This window comes from Mirounga leonina, unplaced genomic scaffold (genome assembly GCF_011800145.1).
Source record: "Mirounga leonina isolate KUSES-001 unplaced genomic scaffold, KU_Mleo_1.0 Mir_125, whole genome shotgun sequence".
Classification (NCBI taxonomy): Eukaryota; Metazoa; Chordata; class Mammalia; order Carnivora; family Phocidae; genus Mirounga; species Mirounga leonina.
The window spans coordinates 71,744,192-71,765,095 of record NW_023270305.1 but is presented as its reverse complement, the minus strand read 5'-3'; the positions used below and the strand labels follow the sequence as shown (position 1 = coordinate 71,765,095).

General features: G+C 41.7%; 1 protein-coding gene across 16 annotated transcripts in view; it reads right to left on the bottom strand.

The window, feature by feature from the left end:
* Window positions 1-1,853: 1,853 nt before the first annotated feature.
* The window catches only part of NMS (neuromedin S), a 45,019-nt gene continuing 25,968 nt past the window's right edge, over window positions 1,854-20,904 (bottom strand). For 2 of the 16 annotated variants that reach the window (XM_035001789.1, XM_035001788.1), the window contains exons 2-14: window positions 19,883-19,938; window positions 19,568-19,731; window positions 15,784-15,881; window positions 13,586-13,933; window positions 11,363-11,421; window positions 11,018-11,056; window positions 7,387-7,410; window positions 7,239-7,292; window positions 5,844-5,925; window positions 4,516-4,551; window positions 3,809-3,875; window positions 2,796-2,845; window positions 1,854-1,960 (exon numbers count right to left, since the gene is read on the bottom strand). In XM_035001789.1, the coding sequence (XP_034857680.1) occupies window positions 1,881-1,960; window positions 2,796-2,845; window positions 3,809-3,875; window positions 4,516-4,551; window positions 5,844-5,925; window positions 7,239-7,292; window positions 7,387-7,410; window positions 11,018-11,056; window positions 11,363-11,421; window positions 13,586-13,933; window positions 15,784-15,881; window positions 19,568-19,626 (996 nt within the window). In that variant the 5' untranslated portion in view covers window positions 19,627-19,731; window positions 19,883-19,938 and the 3' untranslated portion in view covers window positions 1,854-1,880. Of the gene's footprint in view, window positions 1,961-2,795; window positions 3,876-3,910; window positions 4,387-4,515; window positions 4,552-5,843; window positions 5,926-7,238; window positions 7,293-7,386; window positions 7,411-11,017; window positions 11,057-11,362; window positions 11,422-13,585; window positions 13,934-15,783; window positions 15,882-19,567; window positions 20,573-20,904 lie in introns of those variants that run through there. The other 14 variants (XM_035001787.1, XM_035001786.1, XM_035001785.1 and 11 more) reach the window with 13 other exon arrangements.

Sequence of the window (20,904 nt, the reverse complement as noted above, 5' to 3'; positions counted from 1 at the left end):
TTTTCCTCAGCAGCCCACGAGAAGGTGGGCCTGAATGATCAGAGGCGTCTGCCCACTCCAAGTTTCTGAGAGTTCCTTTCAAATTCTGTTCTGGCTAGCCTCAGACCCCTGATCTTCCTGAGGCTCTCAGGGGCCTGGACAATGGGCTGAGGCATGGCCTCTCCCTACGAAGTGACCACCAGGGCTAAGAAGGCGGGCATCCTCCCTCTAGAGACCAACATTGGGCCTAGGACTCGGTCTTATTTGATGGGACACCTGGATAGAGTGATATCATAATGCTCCTTTTCACAGGACACCAGGCTAAAAATAGCCCAGCACTGTACAGAGGGAGAACCAGTTGTCACAGTGTGGAAGTTGAAGGTTAAATCACAGTCTGCTTCCTCTCTGGATTTATTGCCGCTGGTGGAGCATCCCTGGTCACTGCTGTGGGGGAAAGGAGTGAGGTGATGTCTGAGATTGCAGTCTGTCTCCGTCTTCCCATCATCAGAGACTGGCTTGGGCAAAGGAAGAGTTTTTAGCTCAAACAGTGTTTCTCAGAAGGAGTGGCCCTCTTTGCCCATCCCTCGCCCCCATAAACATCGTCCTTCCCGGCTGGCCCTTGGCAGGCCTGTGCCAAGTGTATGATCCTCCACTGGGGTGGAGTCAATTATCACTGATTGAGTGAAGAGGATTCTGGGGCTTGGTTTGGGGTAGAAACAGCCATCTTTGGTCACTTGAAAATGTCGAGACTGTTCCTGCAGACTCGTACTGGAGCATTACGCAGCACCGCTGTGCTCTGCTCACACTATTAGGGAGGCATGAGACTGAGTCAGCACGGCCTGTGCTCCGAGGATCTGGGATGCACCAGGAGGCCAAACCCGCCCTGTCTCCTACCTACTGCAGGGTCTCAGACCAGTGCCTGGATCCCTCCGCCTGCAACCCGTGCTCAGCAAAATGTCACGCGGAGTCAGGTTTGCTCCACTCATCTCTGCAGGGTAAGATCTACTGAGGGGGCTTAAAATACCCTATTTGGGAGAATAGGCTTGAGACTTATTACAAGAGCTTATAAATGCTAAAAATAAAAACTAATCCCAAAGTGTGACATCTACATTACATTTTAACAGGAGGACTTTTACATTTGATGAGAAGCTTAAAAGAAGGATGTTTCAAGGCAGCTTAGGTTTGTTGCATCTATCACTAGGGTCCCTCCTTGTGTTACTGCCCATCTTCTGCGCCATCTACTCCTTCGAATGATCTGGGGAGGTCTGGAAGTCAGATACTGTTTACAGAGGAGGAGCCTGAGAAGGTAAAAGGGCTAAGCCTCCTGGTTTCCTGGAATTGTTATATGGCAACTTGGTGTTGTAACCTCAAGTCCCTGGTCAGTGAGATAGAAGTGGTGTCGTTAGGGCAAGTCGCTCTGGTAGTATTTGCGTCATGAAAATAATCTTTGAAGTGTCATTAGCCAAGGCTTATCGAGCACTCCCTATGTACGACCATGCTAAGCCCTTTCATAGATGGTCTCCTCCGTTCTCACAAAAACTATGTGAAGGTACTATTATTGCCAACCCTATTTTACCAGGGAGGAGGATGAGGCACAAGGATGGGAAGTGACCGGCCCACAGTCCCCCAGCTAAAAGGTGAAAGAATCAGAACATGAAGCCTGCCAGTCTCTCCCTAGCCCGGGCCCTCGATTATCAATAATAACAAGATAACTGCAGCAGGCTAAAACAATGCCAAACCCAGCACATTATTATTTAAAATCTTATTATTTTAAAAATGCATCTAATCCCTCCTGCAAGATTTCCCAATAAGAAATGAAAATATTGTGTCCATGCTGCTTTATTTTTTTATGCAACTGAATATTCTAGTGAATATAGAGCGAGAGAATTATCTTTTATTGTTCACAGAAAGAAAGTTGACATGTGTTCAAAATAATTGCTCGGTTTCTTTATCTGATCCAGTTTCTCTTTGCCACTGAATTCTGAAAAAGAAGAGAAAAATGCACTACTTGGATCAAATCATTATCAGAATCGAGACAAGGCCTGTGGGCATGTTATTGCACAACGTATTTTAAAATTACGCCTCAGTTTGACAAGTCATAAATGCCCCAAATCGGTACTTATTTATTTTTGCAGTATCTAATTGGGCCATTCAGGCTGTGTGAGTGCTGTGGCCTCAGGGAACCTCTTCCCCGGCTTTCACCCGTAGCGCTCTGTCTCCCAGCATCTGGGCAGCTTTCTCCAGCACCCTGGCAGGCCCATGCCCCGGCTGCTGTCAGCAGGTCAGCATCAGGCCCCAGGGAACGCACCATCATGGGAGACGGAGGAGGCCCAGAGCTGCCCTTGTACATGGACTTCACCTCCACAGGCCTGAAGACCAAGGAATCTCCTTGGATTTAAACTCTGGGTCTCAGAACACTGTTGAATGGGTGGGAGTGGGCTGGCCTGGCACTACTCTGAGATGTTCTCGCTCTAAGGTGCTCCCCCTCTCATGCCAAACCTGCCCGGGGGGGCTTTTCCCTCATCAGAAGGGTCAGGTGAGAAGTCCTGAGGATCAGCTGGGCCAAGGGGGGCTCTCATTCCCTCACAGCCCCTGCCAGAGATGCCTGCAAAGAGCTAGCATGGGGGCAAAAGCTGCATTGTGTGCCGGGTGGGGGGTCTCTGTGGTGTGCAGAGCAGGGAAGGGAGGGGGTGGAGGGCCCTCCGAGGTTCCGGTGGCCCCCATGCTCTTGAACTGCCACCCCTCTGGCTGGCTCTCACTCCCCCTCAGTCAGACACAACGTTTGCTTGGAGGAGAACAGTTGCAATGGCACTGACCTTGGACTGTCCTACTGGGTGTTATCGTCCGTGTTTCTTCCGTTCCTTGGCTGGAAAAAAAAAAAAGAGCAGCTTACAGATACTGAGACAAAACTGCCTGGAACCTGTTTCTGGGCTTCAGGTCCTTCCTCACCTGGGCCCTAAGGCCTTGTTCTAACTGGGATGTCAGCAGCCTCCTTGGGAGTTCACCTGGGAAGCCCTCGCCCGGGGCGAGGATGTAGGTCCCCTGTGGCAGTGCCCCAGGACCCTTGCTGTTCCTCCAGCCCTGACATTGACCCCTCCCCTTCCCCCCACCCTGGCCTCCACTGATGCAGCAGGACGGTCTTCAAACCATTTATCAAAGGACTTCTCACCCTGAAGACATCATGGAGACCCACGGTTTCTCAAAGTACTTTCTAGAGAACAACCACTAATAGGTCATACAGGCAGCATGGAGTGGAAGAACTTCCATGATCAAACACGGTGGAAACTATGTTTCCCACAGCTTTCTTATATAGTTCCTGCAGGACATGCCGGTGTGCACTGTGAACCTTCGAGAGTGTTGGGTGCAGTGTTTCCCAAGCTTGTCTGATCTTTGCACCAGTGACCCACAGAATACAGTTTGAGGGGCAGGAGTCTGTCTGATTCGTGGTCTGATTTTTTGGATGCAAACCCTTGAGGATCTAGGGGATGAAGCATAGCTAATGAGTGGTGGATCACAAACTAAGACAGTTTCTGATTCTGTGACCTTTGCAGGAGGCTCGGAGACCCCAGGGAAGGAGGAGGGCATGGCGCCTACACTATTTGGGGGCACGTATCCTGTACCTTCATGCTCAGGGACACAGATGCCAATTCTGGCTGGCCCCGTGTCTGTCCAACAGCAGCATTCCTGCCTGCCACCCACGCTCCCAGAGCTCTGGTTCTCTCAGCCTATGTCCTTCTGCACCCTTTCTTTCATAAACATCAGGTTTCTAGGAGGAGACTTTGAAATTCACCCCTAAGGAAAGGATGAGAGAGTCCCCATAATTATTCACCAGTTTGCCATGGGGTGCTGGGCTGTGCTCATTCTGGAGGAATCCATAATTGTGTGGCAGGAGGGAACTGGGGTTAAAAACAGAGAAAAAGAAATGCTATACCCTGAAAAGGAAAAATGGTCGTCCCCGGGTGGCAGTGTGATCCTGCAACATAAAAACACAAACCATTATGCAACCAGTTTGTGCCAAAGGTCTGACGATGTCTATGACCGCAGTTTTCAAAGTGTGGTCCCCAGACCAAAAGCGTCAATGACACCTGAGACTTAGTTAGAAATGCAAATTCTCAGGTCCCTACTGACTACCTGGAGTTGGGCCCTAGCCGTCAGAATTTTAACAAGATCCCAAGGTATGGATGACTCATGGTCAACTTGGAGAAGTGCTGGTATACGGGGCTTATGCACTCGCAGTACCTCTCCCCAAGTTTGTACAACTGCCATGTGGGCCCCTGAGCCACATCAAGCAAATCCTCAGGAACAGATGGGTCCAGGTGACTCATCTGCAAGGCTGGAGATGAAATATAAACAGCAAGAAGCATTGCTCCGGGAGTCCTCTCTGCCTCAGGACAAGCTCAGGAAAACCTGAAATTAAATGCTCAGCCTCAGAGAAGATTTTCAGGGGCATACTGTGAGACCAGTTCTTTCCAGAAATGATCTAAAGGGGTGACAAGATTGCCCATCTCCAAGTACTTCTCCACAGGGCTTCCATACCTTCTTGGTGAAATCCACTGTGGCAGTCCCCGAATCCTGGGAGGGAACGAGGCACAGGTTAACATAACAAGAACCGCATCCCCCAGGCTTGCAGTCATTCCACTGCGACCCTGTGCATCCCTGGCTCCATCCTCTGGTACCAGAAATCGGGGGCAAAAAAGCAGTTTAGGGGAAGGGCTAACTATGTAACCAATTATAATTGCCTGTTCCGGAAGACAGGCATGTTCTTGATTGAGGTACCATTTGCGTCCAGGACAATGTTAAACTGGCTTGCTCTTCCCAACAGCGTCAACTTGAAATTGACCCCCCATCCAAGGGTATGCCCTGGCAGCTTCTTCAGCTTGTCTTTGCTTGTGGGTCTGGCCTAACAACAGATCAAACTCAATCGGAAAGGCTTTGGGGAGCAGCGGGATCAGATAAGACACACTGCTGCCAGTGCTTAAAATGACCAACCCATTTCCCAGGAACTGAGCAGCTTCCTGGGGCTCTTGGGATTTTCAGAGCTAAAACCAGGAATGTCCTGGGTAAACCCGGATGAGTTTCAGCATTCGAAAGAAAATGTTCTTTTTTTTTCTTCCTTCCTTCCTTTCTTTCTTTTTTCTTTTTGGCTACCATGTAATAAAACTTAAATTAGCATTTCGAACAACTATACCTATTACGGAAGCTAGTAATTTCTAAACTGAAAAAAACAAAAAAAAAAGAACTATGTCTAAAGAAACAAAGTTCTGAGATAGGACAAAAGGGCAGGTGGAGCAACAACGGGGAGCCCAGGGGATCACCAAGGCAATGTCCATGTCAAGAGGAAGAGGACGGGTCGGGAAAGTAAAAAAACAGCACGGAAACTAAAAGGAAACAAATGGTAGAGAGCGGAAGAGGACGGCTTTGTCCTAGGGGCGTGCCCGGGGGGCCCTGCAGCCACTCTGTGCGGTTCAAGGGAGGGGACTGTGGCGCAAGGTAGGGCCAGCTCCTTCCCAAGGTGGAGGCTGAGATTCAAAGATAGCCTGCAGGGCGCCTGGGTGGCTCAGTTGGTTAAGCGTCTGCCTTCGGCTCAGGTCATGATCCTGGAGTCCCGGGATCGAGTCCCGCATCGGGCTCCCTGCTCGGCGGGGAGCCTGCTTCTGCCTCTGACCCTCTCCCCTCTCATGTTCTCTCTCTCTCTCTCATTCTCTGTCTCAAATAAATAAATAGACTAAAATCTTTAAAAAAAAGATAGCATGCAAATGAGCCTCCCCTTCCCCCTATTCCCCCCTCCCCCCAGCGACCACACGCATTTACCACGGTTAAGTGAACTTGGGGTGGCATAAAAAGAGGCCCCAAGAGAAAAGCACCTACGCGCTGTTGCGGAAATCTCTTCACCCTCCGGTCTTCGAGCTGCGCGGCCAGGCGCATTAACGGGTGCACGGGAGGAATCTGCAACAGAGGCGGCGGGGGGTTCGGACGCCCGCCCGGGACGCAGCCCAGGCTACGCTGCCCTCTCCACTCCCTCCCTTAGATGGGTTTAATGTCCAGAATAAAATCCATGTCCACGCCTTAGGTTTTCAATAAAGAACTGCTTGCCTTTATCGCAGGTTACAATTCCAACAGCTCACTTACAACTATTCCTTTAGGGTAAATCAGACTTTTCTCTGCCTTATCCCCAGGCGTTCTGTCTTCCTAGGGTGGAGTGCATGGTCCTTTTCCGCTCTAGGTGTCTCTCCTAGTCCAGGGGAGGAGGTGGAAGGACAGTTTCCATCCATGGAACAGGAGTTTCAGTCCCCTCTCCCTAATGCGTTGGATTTTCCTGCACTTCCTGTCTGTGGCTGGGGCACACACTCAGACATACATACCCGTGTCTTATACCTAGTCTTTGTGAATCCTCCCTGAGTATTTTGGCTTAGAGTAAAGGTTCATTCGTGTCACAGAGTTCATCTTCCTCCTTCCATTGTCTTTTTTCCCTTTGTAGTGCCCTTAGCCCTTCCTGTTACTATCCTTATCCTCACCTGATCCTCATTCCTAAACCTATACTACAGATGAGTCTTTGCCTCTTAGGGAAAAAACACTTCACTGGGTATTTTTTTAAGGTATTTTTCTTGAAGACGTGGAAAATCTTGATTATATAAGTAAGTGACTTTCTAATGGTAGAATTTCAGTTACTAAAACAGAACCCCTGAATTAAAAATTTTATGCTATGACCTTCCTAAATTCCTCAAATCATGCTCTGCAGAAATTCACTTACACAACCTGCTTCTGAGGGTAACTCAAGTTTCTAATAACAAAGTTAGAGGTGATGCATGTATTCCCATAGCACATACATACAGTGATGCTTATAGAAGGTGCACCTGCATGGATCACTATTGGGGATATGGCACTTTACACTTCACGAAGCACTTTTTAAAATTAAAAAAAAAAAGGTAATATGATAAATGTAAATTGAGCTCAGTATTTATCAGGTCTTTTTCAAACATCTGTTGAAGTGCATAATAAAAAGTTACTCCTCACTTATTTTTCCTTTTCTAGAATATAGTCTCTAACTTTTCAGATTTGTCAGCCTCCCACCACCCCAGCCCAGACCGGGACAGAGAATCCCTGAAGCCCCAGGAAAAAGCTCTTATAAAGCTATTACACAGACAGTGTCTGCAAGCTCCCTGCTTTTCTACTTATCTGCACATATTAATTAGGACAGGATAAAAGACAAGCAGAGGAGAGTCACTTTTACAGAAAGATGAGTATGGCAAAATACTGACCCCACTTTTAACTGGCTGTGTCGGCTTCTGAGTTCTGGAGTAGTGAAATAAAAACTGAATAAAAAAAAAAAAGTTGAGTTTAGTACAAGTGTCACTTGGTATAAACGTGAAAGTTACATGCCTGCATTGCAGACTGGGTGGTACTCACCCTTTTGTATATGTCTTGATTATCCTAGAAAGAGAGTTGTGAGGGTAAGTTACATGGAATTTTACTTGGGTAGGCAATTGATGAAATTTTCAGTATAAGTTACACCATGGACCTTATTGAATTTATCTGAATATTATGAAATAAATTGGCAGTCTAAAAAGAAATCCAAACTTAATAAGACTATAGTTGATGCAGGGTTTTACAAAAAAGCAAGTTGCCAGCAATACATCATTATTTTAAGACTGAATCTCATTTTACCTTTCGAATCTTGGGGAGAAAAACATGCTCTGTGGCTCATAGAAGCAATCCCCTAATTAATTCCCAGATAACCATCAAAGAGTTGGAATAAAATTAATGATTGCAATTTTTAATTTTTTCCTGGGTGTACTCTAGAATTCAGTTTTTTGGGGGGTTGGTTTAAATCCACCAAACTCTCCCTCCCGCCCCCGCAAAAAGCTTTCTACATGAATCTCCACTCTTCTTGCAGAAAGCCCAACTTTTCATTTCTAAATCCTTGTTAGAGCACCACCTGGCCCTTGTTTACATGGATGACAGGTGGGGATGGTTGTATTTGCAGCATATTCCACTCCAGGATCTTGTTGTGAAAAAGACATCTTACAAAATAATAAATAAGGTTTCCATGTCTGCATTTTATAAAATTGCTTGAAATGATTACTGTAAATGATATTTTAAATCTGCTGATCTGGTTAATATTGCTCATTCACATCTCAATCACACTGAAACCTTTTTGAATCAGCTCAAACTTAAGACAGAAATGAAAGTTGTTGATAACACTTCTAATTTGTTGCTGTTGATACAATTACATCTTCCTACAAACTGTGAACAGTTTCTAATGGGAAGCAGCCCATGTTTATGTATACTACACACACACACACACACACACACACACACACTTGCCCTGTCATGTATGTGTGAGTGTATGTGTGTTTCCTGAGCACGCATTGGGCAAACAATTGATTTTATGTACCGTATTCAGCAGCTTTATACTGTTATGTTTCAAGCCAAAAAATAACAAGGAATATGAAGATGCTTTTCCAGGTGCTCACACACCACTCTCAACATTTCATATGCACCTTCTTTGCTTCAATTTTTTCTTTTTACAGAAAAAAATATGCTTACCTCTCTTATTATTTATTTCCCCAACTAGAACTGAAGTTTCATGAGAGCAGGTAGTTTTGTCTATTTTGATTACTACTGCATCTTTAGCACTTAACACATGCCATGCTCTCAATAAATATATTTTTTTTGAACGGATGAATAGTAGAAATGTGTTCACAAGAATCTGTTGCCCCCTTTCCTATCTAAACTTCTGCTCTCACCAGGAACACAAAACAGGAAGACTTTCTGCAGGTGTCATTATCTGTAGAATGTAGCTCTGCTTTCTGAATTGCTTCAAGATAAAAGTGCCCTGGAGACACAGACCTGGCTTTTCTGGAGACCAGAACTGGTAGTGGACTTAAAGCCCAGGTGGCTCATCCGGACATGGGATAGTTGAGGGAACCAGAACCCCAGAAGAGGAGGTGACATGCCAAAGGTCCTATTTTAATGCAGCGGCAAGACCAGGAAGAGCCACAGTGTCTCTGTTAATAGATTTAAAATATTGACAGTTTTGTTCACTGAACAACCCTTTGTTCTTCTATGACTGGAGATAGTGAACAGGATCAGCTTTGGGAAAATGGAGAAAGTGGACAGAAATTCATTCCAGGTGGGCCTTTCCTCTCAGGGAAATGCACAACCCAATTTACTACTGTAGGTGGCCCATGTGACAGCTCCACTCCACTTCTGCTCCTGCAGGGGACACCCTCAAAGCCTTCATGTGGGGGACAGGGAAGCCCATTCTGTGCGAAGTGAAGAGGCAGTGGCAAGGAGATGGAAAACTTTGAATTTTCGCCCTGAATTTTTGCTCTGGGTAGCAAGGCTGTAAAGATTAGTTCTAAAAATAAGGGAGGACAATTGTCCTCAGACATGCGCATAAGGATAAACTGAAAATAAGGAGAAATAAGCATGATATATTTGTGAAGCTTAAGATAGAAAGTAAGGGCGCCTGGGTGGCTCAGTCCATTAAGCGTCTGCCTTCGGCTCAGGTCATGATCCCAGGGTCCTGGGATAGAGCGCCGCATCGGGCTCCCCGCTCAGCGGGCAGCCTGCTTCTTCCTTTCCCTCTGCTGCTCCCCCTGCTTGTGCTCTCTCACTCTCTCTCAAATAAATAAATAAAATCTTTTTTTTTTTTAAAGATTTTATTTATTTATTTGAGAGAGAGAGAATGAGAAACAGAGAGCATGAGAGGGAGGAGGGTCAGAAGGAGAAGCAGACTCCCCGCCGGGCAGGGAGCCCGACGCGGGACTCGATCCAGGGACTCCAGGATCATGACCTGAGCCGAAGGCAGTCGCTTAACCAACTGAGCCACCCAGGCGCCCTAAATAAAATCTTTTAAAAAAAATTTTAAAAAAGAGAGAAAGAAATGTTTGAGTCTTGAGGAACGGCCATTAGTTGCATCAGGGACAATGGTAGCAGCTGGTACTTAAGTGCTGTCATTTACTGTGTTCTAGACACTGTTGAAAACACTTCACAAGGATTCAAGCACTCAGTCCTCACAATAACATTATGAGGCTAGTATAACTATTATTCCCATATTATAGATGGGGAAACCAAGAAACAGAGAGATTAAGAGATTTGCCAAAGTTAAGGAGATGTAGGTTTTGAACCCAGGTACTTTGGTTTTAGAGTCTGAGCTGTTAACACAGCCTGCAAAGGCATTTTTGGCTAAGGAAACACCTGTGCAAAGATATAAGGGCCTGATGCATTTGGGGAATAATGAGAAATTCCATGTGGCCAGGACGCAGTATGCTGTGGCTTGGGAGAGGGGAAGGAGGAAGAAAGGATATAGCTCAAGGTGAAAACATGTTAAACATGAAAAGATTCAGTTTATGCTTAAGAATCACGGGCTCCACCCTAATACCACCCTCTTGCACTCTTGATTGAATCAGCATTTACTTTGTATCCACTGAAACATTTCTGTTGTGGTTACTATCAGTGTTAGGTCCTTTACACAAGATCTATTGTTTTGAAGAACTATTATATTATAGTATATCAATTATAATGTATGTCATGATATATCATAACATATATAATTAATGTAATTATACATGTATACATTATTATGATAATTATAAAATATACATGAACTACCAATATTTTATGGTATTTTATATTTGAGAGATTCACTTGTTATTTCCTAAAACTACATTCTTACCCACGGACATAGATGTTCACATAGACTTCTCCTATAGGTAGCTTATTACAGATATCAATTATGGTATAAACATGTGCACTTATAACTAAAAGAATTATTATATGGGGGTGCCTGGGTGGTTCAGTCAGTTAAGTGCCTGACTCTTAATTTTGGCTCAGGTCAGGATCTCAGTGTTGTGAGATGGAGCCCTGTAGTCAGGCTCCAGGCTCAGTGGGGAGTCTGCTTGAGATTCTCTCCCTCTGCGCCTCCCCCCACTCACAGGTGTGCTGACTCTCTCTCTCTCTCAAATAAATAAATCAATCTTGAAAAAAATAAAGATAAAAATAAAAGAATTATTATATATATACTTTTTTTTACCTTAAGTTGCCTAGAAAGAGTTGCCCAATATGCCAGACGCTAAAGAAAAATATGAAAAATGAATCAAAGATCAGAATAAATTCCTTAGTCAATAGCAATCTATTAACACACATATAAAATTCTAAAATTGTTGCATTTATGAACCTTGCATTATCTTCTCACACAGTGGCAGTGAATTTCAACACAACTCTCAGGATGGCTTAAATGAGGCCATTAAAATGGCAACATGAATTCCTGCTGCAGCCAAGAATCTGATCTTAAAATAGTTTCAAGTGAACATTAGCCACATGATATTTTCAAGGCCAAGACTAAATAAAAATCTCACATTACTGAACAGCAGTGTACCTCAAGCTGCATGACATCCAAGCCATCTGGGGGATCAGCTAGAGGTCGAGGAAATCCTACTGTGAAAGAAACCATAAAAATAATATTGGGGGGGGAAGGTCATAGCATTAACTTTTAAATCTTTACCATGAAAAACATACAGAGATTCTAGAAATACAATATTTTTTAAAAGGATTTACAAAGAAAACACACTTCTACCTACCAACAGTAAGTTGAGATTTGTACCAAAATTAGTTAAAAACAGTGTTTTTTTATTTACAAGGAGTTAGCAGTATAAGAGTTAGTAACTCAAGAAAGAGGGAAAAGATATCTGGGTAACAACTCAATTTGTATTTTGATGGAATTCATGAAGATAAGATAGCAGGAAATGGTGTCAAGAAAGTATGTGCATCAAAATCACTCTTGGAAATTTTAAGAAATTCAGATACTCATCTCTGTGCCTTATCAGACTCCTCAGGGGTGGGTTCTGGGCGAGGCTGTTACCAGCACGCGGCGGCACTCTATGCCAGTCAATCTTTAGCTGGCCTAAATGAAGTCTTCTTCTCATTTGGGCGTGATACAATACTTGGGAGAATAGCTAATACAGCAGTTGAAGGAACCAATTGGATAGATGAAATTAAATGGGATGAATGTAAAACCCTGAACTTAGATTTTTTAAATATAGGACAGGGAATATCTGGCTCAAGAGTAGTATATATATATTTAAAATACTTAAAATATTTTGCTTCCTGTAATCTCTCTATGAGCCAAGAAAAAGCTAAGACAATGTTGTGCTATACAGAAATAATAGTGTCCAAGCTTTGAAAGGTAATAATCCTACTTGAAATGATAGAATATGTAGTTGAGTTAGAGGTACAAAGAGTAGTTTTCTTTGGCAAAGAGGAAAATTAGGAAGTGTATGCTAACTGCTTTCAATTATTTTGAGAACTGTCATAAGAGATATTAGTCCTATTCTGAATTCCCAAAGGATAGAAGTAGGGCTTGTTATGGTTAGAAGTTACATGTGACCAGATTTCAGCTTAGCGTAAAGAAAATTTTGATGATTGGAGCCATTCAAAAATGCAGAGTAATTTGAACCAATCCTATAAGGATTTATTAAGAGGTTCTGTGTTAACAGTACAATGATAAAGACCATAGGGACCTACCCTCAGGAAACATAAAATCAAAGAGGAAAAGGGGGAGGTGGATATAAATATATAGACAGATAAAAAGTAATAACAAAGTCCCAAAAGTGTAACACAAACAGATGCTATTGGAGCCCAGAAGAGGCAGCTGGTATTGAGTTGGGTGTCACTGAAAGTAATCAAATAGGGAAATCATAGATCCCTGCTCTCCATGAAAGGTTAGATGACTTTCAAGGTTCCTTGCAATGCCTAGGTTTTGTGATTACACTACAGGACATAGCAAAACAAACACACTATTTGAAATATATTTTCTGTTTGAATATATTTTCAAAGATTTTCTGCACCCGAGATCAAAATTCTAACGACAAAATCTGAAATTTTGAAATAGTCCCTGCTTCCAATTGGAGCTACCACCACATGCTTCCCTGCATCATTTGGCAATTACCTTGAAATGGGTAACGCATTCTGACTACTGACCCTATACCCCACCCCTGGTTCCCTGCAATCCTGCGGGTTCTCAGAAGTTAGTGAAGCGACACTCGCGTCCAGTCAGAACCTCGGACAGCGCCCAAGCCCGGGAAGACTGGGGGCCTCCGCAGCTCTGTCTGGGATCCTGCCTCCTGCGACCCCACAGAAAGGCTATGAAAATATTCCCTTTTTCCTGTTTCTGCTCCCTCCCCGCCCCTTTCCAACTGCCCCTCAATCCTCAGTCTTTGGGTCTGTAAACTCAGTCTCACCGTGTCTGTTCTCTTCTCTTCAGAATTCCCGGAGTACAGATGGCTAAGAAACTGGGGTCCTCAACTCATATCCCTCACAGTTTTAGTGGCACATCTTTGGGACAGCCCTGAGTCAGGAATTGTTTAAAGAGAGTTCCACAAGGGAAAGTCGCCTCCTTTGGTAAAAGGCTGCAGCATCTAATTCTGTCCACCTTCTCTTAAAGGTTAGAGACAAATGGAAAGCCATTTCAAAAGGGTGGAAATGGGGGTAGGTGAGGGGATTAAGTTTGACTCCCTCCAGAACCACCCTGAAGGATCAAGGTCTGTCTCAGTCTTCCTTAGGGCTCAGGCTAGCTGGGGGTCTGATGAAGGGGTCCCCTTACCTGAAGAGGGAATCTGTAGCATGCAGAAGCAATAGATGGCCAAGATGGAAGGGAATTGAGGAACAAGGTGTTTCATCTTCAAAGCCCAGTTTCTCTTTGCTAGCCACAGATGTAGTCGGCTAGGCCAGGAGTTGAGCATTTCCTGAAGTTCCACAGGCAGAGGCAACACTCTGCCCTGCTTCTGATCAGGCCCAGTGGAGAACGTACCTTTATTTGCAATGCCCCAGAGCCCATTGGCTGAGCACCAATCAGTTTTGCGCAGAAGGACCCTGGCTTTCTCATAAATGTCATGCTGGGCCCTTATTTGTAGAATAATATCCTCCTGGTGTAGGCATTGTAGAGAGTCATCTTTTTCAATCCAGCAATAAAAATAAAAAGTGGAGACTCATAATTGTTATTCTATAGTGGTTTGAGAAACATTTCTGACTCCAGAAAGGCTTTTTCTCTTTTTTTTAATCAAAGAACTGGACATAAATCTATATACTCTTGCATGACGAAGTCTTATTTCCTAAGAAGCTGTTTATTTTCCACCATTAACAAAGGACTTTTTATAGTCTTTGGTGCATCTGAGAACAAAATTTGGAGTCCTAGATATAATATTACAAGAAACTCAAAAGTTCAAGTAGATTTTTTTAAAATCATGGTTGGAAATTAGACTCCTTAAGGTTTCTCCACACTCATTTCCATGAACAAGTTAAATATTTCAAATTAAATCAGTATGCAAGAAAATGAGTGTTTATTAATAATAATAATATTTCCTCTACTGAGCTCCTATTTAGGATTTCACATAAGCTAATTCATGTACTTCTTACAGAAAATCCATAAGGAATGTATTATTATTCCTAACTTCTTATTATTCCTAAATTATTATCCTAATTTTATGAATGGGAAAATTGAGGATGAGAGAGAATAAGGAACTTGCCAAGGTCACCAAGCCATAATGGATGCAGAGCAGGGATTTGGATACTTAAGGGTATCTGAGCCCAGTCATGTTTGTAAAAGTGTGGGATTTTTAGTTAATGTGTTCATTTTTTTGTAAAAAGACCCTCCTTGATAGGGAATTCATTCAATCTGTAGATAGCTTTGCATGGTATGGACATTTTAACAATAGGCTATTATGCTGAGTGAAATAAGTCAGACAAAGACAAAGACTATATAATTTCACTTATATGTGAAATCTATAAAACAAAACAAACAAACAACAACAATGACAACAAAACCCAGAAAGAGATAGACTCATAAATACCATAAATACAGAGAACAAACTGGTGGTTGCCAGAAGGGAGGAGGGTTAAGGAATGGGAGAAACAGGTAAAGGGAATTAAGAGGCACAAACTTCCACTTACAAAATAAGTAAGTCATAGGATGAAAAGTATAGCATAAGGAATATACGGAATAATATTGTAATAATGTCATATGGTGACAGATGGTACCATGGTGAACATTGTGTAAGGCATAAAGTTGTCAAATCACTATGTTGTACACCTGAAACTAATATAATATTGTGTGTCAACTCTACCTCAATAATAAAAAATGTTAAAGAGCCTCCTTGAGATTAGATATGGAATAGAAAGAAGGAGAAAGAATGAAATCTTCTGTCTTGCAGAAAGGGCAACCTATATAAGGCATATATCAAATAAATATCCTTTTATCATCATGCATATCTTTAATTTTTGCTCTTTTAAGGATTAGGAGGTAACTAACAATTGTTGAAAGTTTACAATGTGATTAGGGGCGCCTGGGTGTCTCAGTCGTTAAGCGTCGGCCTTCGGCTCAGGTCATGATCCTGGGTCCTGGGATCGAGCCCTGCATCGGGCTCCCTGCTCAGCGGGAAGCCTGCTTCTCCCTCTCCCACTCCCCCTGCTTGTGTTCCCCTCTTTCACTTTGTCTCTCTCTGTCAAATAAATAAATAAAATCTATTAAAACAAATAAAAGTTTACAATGTGCTTAAAACATGTTAATCCTTTACCTAAGTCATCTTATGTCATTTTTTTTCAATGAATGGAAGTTTTAAGAATAATTTTGGGTGGGAGTTGCTCAGAATACACTGTTTATTTATGACTTAAAATGTGATATTTTGCCAAAAAATTTCTAATTCATAAGGGACTGGGAATTATAAACTACTGGATCACCATAATATTTTGTTGACTTCCTTGAGATAGCAATAAATAGAGATTTCTATTTATTACAGTATTTACCACTGTAGTTCAAGGAGAATAACCTAAGGTCTTCAAACACCAGGAAGAGATGATGTCTTTGTCTTGAAATGCACCCACTGTCCAACTCCAAGTCTTTACTAAATGAATAGGAAAAAAGGAATGATTGTTTTTTGAACATAAACCACCTATCTATACAGTATTAAACACAATTACTTATGGGCATTTTAGACACAACACACACATAATAGCAAAGGTTTGTGGCAGTTCTACTGTCAATCAATAAATATTTTTTAAACATTTGGTCTGTCTCTATCATGAACTAGGTGCTCTATGCACAAACATACATTTTTCAAATAAACCTATGTGGTAACTCTGATTTGTATCAATTTGATTTTGTTTCTTTTGCACATTTTGCACACATTATTTCTCAGATATTCGGAATAGAAAATAGAAGTATTATTTTTTAAGCCATTTTTTAAAAAAAGATTTTATTTCTAAATAATCTCTACATCCAACATGGAGCTCAACTCACAACCCCAAGATCAAGAGTCACATGCCTCACCACCCACTGAGTCAGCCAGTCACCCCTAAAAATATTATTTTTAATGCTAATTCAGAAATGGGATTATATTAATATCCCAGAAAGGGAATATGTTGAAACCCTGATCCCCAGTGTGACTGTATTTGGAGATTTGGCCTTTAAGGAGATAATGAAGGTTAAATGAAGCATAAGGACGGGGCCCTAATCTGTGAGGATCGGTGTCTTTCCAAGAAGAGGAAAAGAGACCCCAGAGCTCCCTCTCTGAGCGCACACAAAGAAAGGGCTAGGAGAGGACACAGTGAGAAGGCACTGTCTGCAAGCTGAGGAGTGAGTTCTCATCAGAAACCATCTTACTGGCCCCTTCATCTGGGACTTCCAGACTCCAAACTGTGAGAAAATAAATTTTTGTTGTTTAAGTTACCCAGACTCTATGCTTCAGTGATGACAACCTGAACTGACCAATACGAACACACAGGGGGTTTTAGCCAATTCAGTACCAGGAAAAAAAAAAGTAAAATAATGAAATGAAAGGTAAAATAAAAGTTAGGAACTCTCATCGTTTTAAATTATATGATTAGCTACCCAGAAAATCCAAAGGAATCAAGTGGCAAATTCTTAGAATAAATGAGTTTACCAAAATGGTCAAATTTAAAGAAAACTATTTTCAGGAAGAATTTTCTCAAACATGAGCAAAAATAAATTTTAAAATGTGTTAGAAAATGTAAATAGCTTAAAAAAACCATGGTAATTCTGAGAACTAAACCAAAGAATAGCATGTAATATATTAAAAAAGAAAACTATAAAATTTTACCAAAGAACATAGGAAATAAGTGAAAAGGCAAATCATGATCATTGACAACAAAAGTCAAGGTTGTTAAAAGTTCAACTGACGGCAAATTAATCTACAAAGTTAATGTAAGCCTTATTAAAATTCCAAAATGACTTTTTCATGGATTTTTAAAACTGACTCAAATTATTTTGAAAGAGAAAATATTGAAGAATATTCAAGACATTTTTGAAAAAAAGAAGATACTTTGCCAATGTCAAAACGTACTATAAAGCAGTAGTTATTGTTACATTGCAGTGGTCATTTTGTTACTGATCTGGTAACAAGCAAATAAATAGATCAATGGAACAGATTAAAGTCTTGAAGCAGATAATCTAAATGCAGAGTGGAGGTGGTATTTCAAATCAGTGCAAATGACTGAACTACTCTAAATGGTGTTTAGAACCTTTGGCTATCCAGTTGACAAAAATATTCACTATTTCACACCATAAATTCAAATAAATTTCAGAGGATTGATGAATTAAATCTAACACACCCACACATACACATAGGCACTTACATAAAATTCTGTATTAGAAAGAAATAGAGTATATATATATGGTTGGAAAATTGCTCTTGAGCAAAATTTAGAATAGGAAAGCCACTAAGGGAAAGATTGATACATTTTATTATATATTTTAAAATGTCTATGAAAAAGATAACCCATATTAGCAGAGAAAAGACAGAGTAGGGGAAGTATACAACAACTATAGAGATACTTATAATACAGGAGATGGAGAGAAGGACGGAGGCAGGTAGGCAAAACCTAAATGTCTGGCATAGAGAAAATATTAAACTGTAGAATATCCATAATATGGAAATTCACATAACTCTTAAAAAGAAAAAGATGGATCTTTATGCATTGACAAGTCAAACACTTTGTAACATAGTGAGTAAAGCAAAAAAATTATAGAACTACATACTATATGGTCTAGTATCAGTTTGCTTTTGCTCATAATACAACCAGTCCCCACACTTAGTTGTTTAAAACAACCATTTATTTAGCTCAAAATTATGCAGGTCAGTAATTCAGGCTGGACTCAACCGGGTAATTCTTACGGTTTGGGCGGGGCTCAGCTAGTCTCAGGCTCACTTAGACATTTACATTCATCTGGTAAATAGACTGGGGTGGGACCACTTTCCATGTGGTCTTCCGGTCTCCAGATGGCTGGCTAGTCCAGGTTTGTTCCCATGCTGGTTTCAGAGTTCCAAGGCAGTGAGACTAGAAGCTAGGAGGCCTCTAGGTTTGGAACTGACACAACATCACTTCTGCATTATATTGGTCAAAGCAAGTCACAAGGCTGGTTGGATTCAAGGGGTGGGAAAAAAACCTCCATCTCTCAATGAAAGTAGCTGAAAAGTATACAGCCAATTTTGCTATCTATGGATCTCCATTTCTGTACAAGTTTTTTCAAAACAGCCAATGCAATCCACGAGTGCATACGTAGGTAACACAAAGAAAAAAGGTTAGGATGTCACACAGATACACAAATAACAGTGGTTCTAGAGAAACAGGATTGTGAGGGGGTCATAAAAATCTTTTATATTATCTGGACTTTTGAATTATCACATTGGCTATCTGTGAATTACCTATATAAGTAAAACTAAATTTTAAAAATGTAATAAACTCCAAACACGATTATGAGTATATGGGTTCATATTTAAACATCTGAACTTACATATATGAAAGAGCAACTTCTTTATTTCATTACATTTATTTTTCCGAAGTGTTTCCTTTGTTAGGCATTATTGAAAAGGTTGCGACCAGTAGATTTGTCAGTGCCAAGCCAATTTAATTAGATTTTTTTTTTTAAATACATGAACTCACCATGTGGAGCTCCCACACCATTTGAAACAGAACTGAATGCTGATAATTACACTAAAAATTCCTCCTCCTTCCCACATCAAATTAGCTCCTGCTTTGTAAGTGGTTATTACAAAAAAACTCAGCAGACTTTTAAGGAACTGGACTTTAATCTATAAGACATTTAAAAAATGTAATTTCAAAATTGATTATAAGTTTCTGTATTCAAAGCATAACTTGCTGAGTTCTTCAGTGGCATCCCAACATCCTTCAAGAACACTCTGAGTCTAAGCAAGTGAAGATGCAGGTATGTGGATTAATGTTTGAGGGCTTCTATCCCTAGCAGGGTTTCACAGAAAGTAGTGACAGGTTTATTTGAGAGGCAGGCTGTTAAATCCCCAAAAAGCTGTTTGGTGACAGAACAGGCCAGCCTCCCACATCTGCTAGCACTGTCCCCCCTCACCTCAATATACCCTATCTTATCCTCCCAGCTTCTGAGCCTGTATCCTGTGCTTTTCTCTTGGCCTTTACATCTGCTCTTATGGTGGGCTACTTAGTGGAGGCAGGGGATGGGAGAGCTGTGTAATCTCAGGAGAACCAGGATATGCTAATAGACAATATCCATGAAAGTAAGAACTGTGGCTTTACTTACTGTATATTTTCCTTTGCCCAGAGTAACATATCAGACAGTTGGGCCAGTAACTTGTCCATTGGCCTTCAGCTCCATAAATGCCTTTCCTTATTATTCCCCTCTGATCATGAAGAGCTAGAAACCTACAAAATAAGCTCTCTTCCCAACTGGCTTCCCGGTAGTTTCTGTCAATGAGAGAAGAGGATGGAAGGAGTTTGGAAGATGGAAGTGAGAGCCATTTCTGTTGTTGTTGTTGTTTTTCCCCGCTTTGGGTGGTGCCTCCAGCAGAGCAGCTCTCCTGGGCTCCACGAGCACTCCACAAGCAGCAACACTTACACATGACTTCACCCTCCCCAGGTCCTGTGGTGTAATGAGTGCGTGCTCCTGGCTTCCTGAGGAGGAGCAGAGAGGTGATAATTGAAACAGCAGTTCTAACAGAGACCCCATTAGTCTTAGTGGCCAAGGAACATGGGCTCTGTGAACACCATTTTTCCTTATGTTCCTCCAACGCTAGGGGGAGATGGGGGCTCTCTGCAGTTGCTAATCTCTGGGTAATGTCACCACTTTTCAATTCCAGTCTCCTTTTGAGATTATTTATATACAGTTTTGTTGAGATATATCACATGTATTTAAACTATATAATCTGATAAACTTTAATATAAGTATATGCTGTGATACCATCATCACAATAAAAATAACACGTTATTTCTCATGCCCCAAAAGTTTCTCATGCTCCTTTGTAATCTCTCCCTCTTCTTCCCCCCACCACAGATCTGCTTTCTGTCATCATAGCTTGTGTTTTCTAGAATTTTATATGAATGGATTCATATAGTATGTACTTCTTTTTTTATTTAAATTCTTTTAATCAGCATAATTAAACTGACCCACATTGCATATTTTAATCAGTCACTCCTTTTTTGTTGCTGATAGTATTCAGTTGTATATATGTATCACAGTTTGTGTTTTCATTCACCAATTTTTTTTTTTTAATAGAGAGAGAGAGAATGTACCTGCAGGGGTGGGGGCAGAGGGAGAGGGAGAGAGAAAATCTTAAGCAGGCTCCACGCCCAGCATGGAGCTCCCCATGGGACTCGATCTCATGACCCTGAGATCATGACGTGAGCAGAAATCAACGGACACTCAACGGACTGAGCCACCCAGGCACCCCTTCATTCACCTTTTGATGGACTTTTGTTTCCAGTTTTGAGCTATTACAAATAAAGCAGCTATGATCATTTGTGTAAAAGTCTGTGGATGAATATCTGATTTCATTTCTCTTAGGGAAATACCTAAGTGTGGAATGACTGGATTATAGGGTAGTAGTAAGTCTCACTCTTCAAGAAACAGCAGAGTAAAAA